Here is a 5972-nt window from a genome sequence, read left to right on the forward strand (position 1 = left end):
TCAAGGGCTTCCTTCTTTTGTAGTCTAGTAGTGGGTAAGAAGACGAAGAAAAAGAAGAAGAAGAAGAAGAAGAGGAGGAGGAGGAGGAGGAGGAGGAGGAGGTTGGTGAAGGGTGGAACAGTGGTGAACGAAGAGGAAGTGGCTCCAGGACTTGTTGATGATGTTGATGAAGAGATGATTCCTTATTCAATTCCTAATATAAAAGGATACTCATTAATACTAATTTGTATATAATTGATAAATTATATATGCCCATGTAGATAAGTTAAAATTTGATTAGGAAGAGTAATAAAGTTTCATATTTAGTATAAGATGGTAAAAATCTCTAATTAATGATTTTGTAGTGAAGAGACACAGGCTTACGACACCAGCCTAGACTAACAGAAGTCATAGCTAGCTTGATTTTGTTTAACCTTTTTAACGTTCCGCCACATGATTTGGGGGTCTTCTTTTTTCAAACCCCAATTATAAACTTTAAAAAGTCCTTTCTCATCTGGGATACTACTCCTGTATATTTAACTAATTAAATTAGTCAAATCTATTACTATTATTTTAAATTCATGAGAAGCACTCTTCAAACTAATTAAAATAATAAGGTGTACTATTGAACGCGCTGAGCTAGCTAGATCATATCCTATCTATAAATATACACACACTCTTGAGTTTCCCTTCTCCATAATTAACTTAATTAGTCTCATACTCATTTCCGTATCTCTCTCTCTCTCTTTCAATAACTCAGAAAGATATATAGATGGGTGCAGCAGGAAACTCCCCATGCGCTTCATGTAAGCTGCTGAGACGCCGTTGTGCAAAGGATTGTATATTTGCTCCTTACTTCCCTTCCGATGATCCTCAAAAGTTTGCCATTGTTCATAAGGTTTTTGGTGCCAGCAATATCAGCAAAATGTTACAGGTCGAAATTTAGCTTATTTACACCCTTTGAAGGGATTATTATTTGTTTAATTATCTTTTCATTTGAAGTAGTGCTTATTCAATAGAAAAAGTTCATATATCCTTCTTTGTTCTTTCTCAACTTCTATCTGGATTTTAACTTTGACGATGTAAAGAACGTTTACACTATCAAAGTATTTTAACATGTGTAGCGGATAGGTTGCCTTATTTTAGTAGTCGTCTTTTAGGACGTAAATGATCTGATAGAGTAACATATTTTTTTCTTTATATTGTCAGTGTGTAGAAGTTAAACTAGTTATTTTACCTTAAAGCAGGAGCTTCCGGTTAATAAAAGAGCAGATGCAGTGAGCAGTTTAGCGTATGAAGCAAATGCAAGGATGAGGGATCCTGTATATGGCTGTGTTGGTGCCATATCTTACTTACAAAACCAGGTTTCCCGACTGCAGATGCAACTTGCACTAGCTCAAGCTGAGATCCTTTGCATCCAAATGCAATCACAAGATCATCATCCAGCTAATTTATTGCCTATGAGTCCACCAATACATGATCAATTAGTAGCTGCAGATGATGAAAAGTCATTCTTGAACCTCTCTCACTACCTCAACAACTTTGAGTCCCACAAATGTAATTCAGATATCTCTCAAGAGGGAGTCTTTCTTTGGACAGGACAATACTTATAGTCGTTTTGTTTTCACCGCTTAGATGGGAGCTTAGGAGCAACGGTAAAGTTGTCTTTATCTGACTTATAAATCACGGGTTCGAGCCACTGAATCAACCACTGACCTATAACCAAGCGTTAACACAAAATACTTTATGCGCCGAGGCTTTTTTTTTCCTTCACTTAGCATTAATTTTTACCCCATTGTACTTTGTCTCTTTCCCTCTTAGTTGAAATGAGGATTAGAGAATGGAGGGTTTTTGTTTTTTCTACTATATGTATGAACTAAGATAATTAATGTATTACAGTTAAACTAAAGATAATATTTATTAATTTTTCTGGAGAAGATGGTGACTTGTTAAGTCAACCTAGCATGTGAGAGGTGAAATATAAATTTATAGTAAGGGAAGAAGAGGTTTTCATAAACATTAATTTTATTAGTATGTCAGATTGATTTACATATCCAATTAGTGCAATGGGGAATGGCGGTGCCCAACACATGCAACCGTCAATATATATCAGAAAAGCACTACTCCTAATATGCAGTGTGTAAAAAGATTTTTTGGTTCCACTCAATATTTAGTATTCACATTTTTTACACCCAACTAATCCGGATTCGTATCGCACAAGATCTTTTTGAAAGAAAAAAATATTTTTTCCATTCTAGAACTCGAACCAGAAACCACAGGTTAAGGGTGGGGAGATTCTTATATTCATTTCCTTTTATGCATCAACAAATATATTTAAAGTGAACAAAAATATGTTGCTCTTAAACTTTTTTTAAAAAAAAATTCTGACGAGAAGCTTGATGTTTATACCAACAAGCACCCAACCCCAAATATAAGCACAAATTAGCCCACTGTTTTGACTAATGGAATGTGAAAAAGGAAAAAGAATTTTTAAAAAAAAAAGAAGGGAAAACCATTTGACTATAGCATCTTCCTGATTTCAATGTAGAATGTTTGGACGAGCTTAAATAAATTGGTTACCATCTTTTTTGTAAGAAAAAAATGTTCACACAGACACACATTATATCTTATATCTATGCGTTGCTTAAACTATGACATGCATTTTCCAAATGGCTAACCAGGAAGGAATAGGAAAAAAGAATGAATATTAAGGTGGAGAACCAAGGAAGCTTAGAAGCGAAGGAAAAAAGACAAATCAACACATACAAAAGAATTTAGGTTTTATCGCGATGGTTGAATATTTTCACAGGTTTACTGTAATTTAAGAGCCCGTTTGGCCAAAAAAAAGATTTATTTTTTCCAAATTTTTCACTTTTTTCGAAATCAATGTTTCGCCATGAAATTTTTTATTTTCACTGATGAATTTTGGAAGTTTTCGAAAATTTGAAAAACTCCAAAAAGGTATTTTTCAAAATTTTCACTTCAGATCTCACAAAAATTCAAAAACACTCCAAATTATATTCATATCCAAACACAACTTTAATTTTCAAATACCATTTTCACTTGAAAAAAAATTCACTTTTTCCTGAAATTTTACAATTTTCATGTCCAAACGCCCGCTAAGTCGTTCTAATAGACAATTCAAATCTCTGGTATATTATCAACTCATATTAAACACACAATCATCTTCTCGTTAATTTTAAGTGATTTAGTTGTGTAAATACTACATATAATGTAAGTATAAAATTTAAATTAATACATAAACGTGAAACTTGATAAAATTCGTTCTTTGTAATGGTTCGTTCACGTGGGAGGTAGTGCGAGAAATCGTCCGAGTTCATGGAAAAGTCTACTCAACGACGAATTCTAATTATATATATATTATACAACAGTGACATTAATATCAGCTAGATTATTTGTTTAAGGTCTATTTCACAGCATGATTATGTCTCGAATCAGGCTATTGGTTAAGGTGGGCAAATAAAACAAATTAAGTAGGCAACTGATCTAGTAGAAATTAGAAAAGAAAAAGAGATTCCTACTTAGCTTTTGTTTAATATTGAAGCATGTCCCAAGGTCAAATTGATTATTTTTTCTACAATCTCTATCAACCCCTCCTATTTCTGTCGTTCTTCTGTTGTCTCCCCCCAGTTTAATTGTTTTTTCTCCATAGTCACTTTGAGTTTTGTCATATAGTTTTCTGGACATTGCCCTTATTAGAAAATTGTTATTGGGTCGATTTCACCCATAAGGGGTGCTAATTAGCTTGTTAATCTATTAGCTAGTCCTCCTCCTAAAACCCTAGTACTACTCTATATAAACACTACTACGGGTGTTGAAAAGGAAAGTTTTTTCCCTAGACTAGAGATGGCTAGAGTTAGTTTTCTGCATTCAAACTTAGGGATATTTAGGATGTGGAAACAGGGGGACTGTTCGTCATGAGAATTTTCAACCACCATAATTCGAGTCGTGGTTAGTACTACGTACCATCCGCTTCTGTAAGTCTCATATACTCATTTTAGTATAGCCCTAGACTCCTTCTAACTTCCTCTCATATCTGATTTGCTCTGATATTGCTATGTTTTGGCGTATTCTGATATTTTCATAGACAGTGGCAAAGCACCCTTAGGGTCTTTTGGTACATGAGATAAGAATAATAATTATGGGATAAAGTTTGGAACTAACTTTATTCCATGTTTGGTTTGAGGTATTAACTAATATTTGGATGATATTTACACTGAAATGGTGGGACTAGTTATCCCATATAGAAGGTGTGATAACTAATCCCATGAAATCTCCCACCCCATGGGATATCCCACCATTGTACCGAACGACCCCTTATGGTAAGGAGTGTCAATCGGCACCGTCTAGTAAACAATTTTCTTTATATATGCGCATGATATTCCTAAGAAACAATATGTATATACATTATATAAGACAGACACCACTAGTTTGATAGTATAAAGTATAATCAATTAGGTGCATGAAGTGCAATATTAATTAGACCACTACATGTTTAAATACACAAACGCTATACAATCGAAGTACTACATACCAACATTGTTTGCGTAAAATTTTGTATACGACACAGATAATTAGATCATATCCTACTACATCTAGTGAGAAAATAACTCTTAATATTCTTTACATTTTAGGGGAAATAAAGACAGCAACTAAATAAAATACAAGTTTCCCATCAATAGCAAGTTCATACTCCTGCAATTTTTTTAATATAACAAATCTATCCAACTAAAACCAAAGGTTTTAATCATATCATATCTATCCAACTAAAAACACTCGAGAAGGAATACTTGTAGTAGGAAAAAAATGGTATATTACAAGATTTTGTTATTCCAGTTTTCTGCATGAGATTTTTCTAGACGGAACTAATAAATTGTAGTAGTGATAATTATATAGGGTTTAGAATATGATCTCTCAAATATTCTGATATCAGTCCGTGACTGAGTACCTTAATCATGAATACATGTACGTGTCATGTCCATTGACAATGTCTACATCATCAAACCTTTGAGACTTTTTGTAAGATGATGGAAAACATAAAGATAAAAATTAAGAGAATTTAATTTTGGGGGACCAGAAGACTCCAAAACATGACTCTGATTATGTTAAGTACATGAAACTCTGAGTGGGGTTAGATGAAAGAGGTAGAAGAGTCAAATGAAAAGCCCAATAATGATTTTAATCATTCTACCTTAACGTACTCTGGTTTTTTTTGGAGACCAAATAAGATACGTTGTACCCATTTCTTTCTCTCTTTTTTTTTTTGTTTATTTTAGGGTAAAAATTGTACGGGGCGCCCTATTTGGTCGCCCACATTTAACTTATACCCATTTTTTTTAAAAATTTTAAACTTGTACCCACTTATTAAACAACTTCAGCCCCCTTTCTCCTCCTCAAAGTTATATCCGCCCTCAACCTTTTTCTGAAGTCCGTGACTAAAGGTCCTTGCTTGATTGAATGGTGGCCATAGATGATCTGTTAAATGACGAAGCTACAGATCCTATTTGATAATGCATGGCATTAGCAGCAGCATATTGGTTTATGTAAATTTTTAAAAAGTTTCTTGCTTTATCAAATATCGATTAACATTTCCTTTGGATGGTTAGTTGTCGAACTAATCATCTAAATAATTGGTCCGATTAGAGAGTTATAAGATGAGGTATCCTTGCTATTGAATGTTTTATGTGACAGTAAAGCAGCTATTTTCATGTTTTCGTGACAGTATCATTATGAAGGAAAGAAGACTCTAGAGCTGAAGTTTGCCAGTTACAAACAAAAACTTCGTCAGTTACAAAACAAAAACTTCAGCTCTAGAGCTGAAATTCGCCAGTTACAAAAACAAAAACTTCGCTAGTTACAAACAAAACTTCAACTCTAGAGTTCAAGTTCGCCAGTTACAAAACAAAAACTATTCAGCTCTAGAGCTAACCTACCTGATAACTCATGCTTATGTAATATGTTACGTAAAGGGT

At 33.7% G+C, this 5972-nt stretch overlaps 1 protein-coding gene across 1 annotated transcript; it reads left to right on the forward strand.

Moving 5' to 3' along the window:
• The first annotated feature begins 701 nt into the window (after positions 1 to 701).
• On the forward strand, positions 702 to 1916 carry LOC107763324 (LOB domain-containing protein 12-like). Its single transcript, XM_016581804.2, has 2 exons — positions 702 to 913; positions 1227 to 1916. The coding sequence occupies exons 1-2, from the start codon at positions 752 to 754 to the stop codon at positions 1590 to 1592; spliced, it is 528 nt and encodes a 175-aa protein (XP_016437290.1). The 5' UTR covers positions 702 to 751; the 3' UTR covers positions 1593 to 1916.
• The last annotated feature ends 4056 nt before the right edge of the window (positions 1917 to 5972 follow it).

This window comes from Nicotiana tabacum, chromosome 6 (assembly GCF_000715075.1).
Source record: "Nicotiana tabacum cultivar K326 chromosome 6, ASM71507v2, whole genome shotgun sequence".
Taxonomy (NCBI): Eukaryota; Viridiplantae; Streptophyta; class Magnoliopsida; order Solanales; family Solanaceae; genus Nicotiana; species Nicotiana tabacum.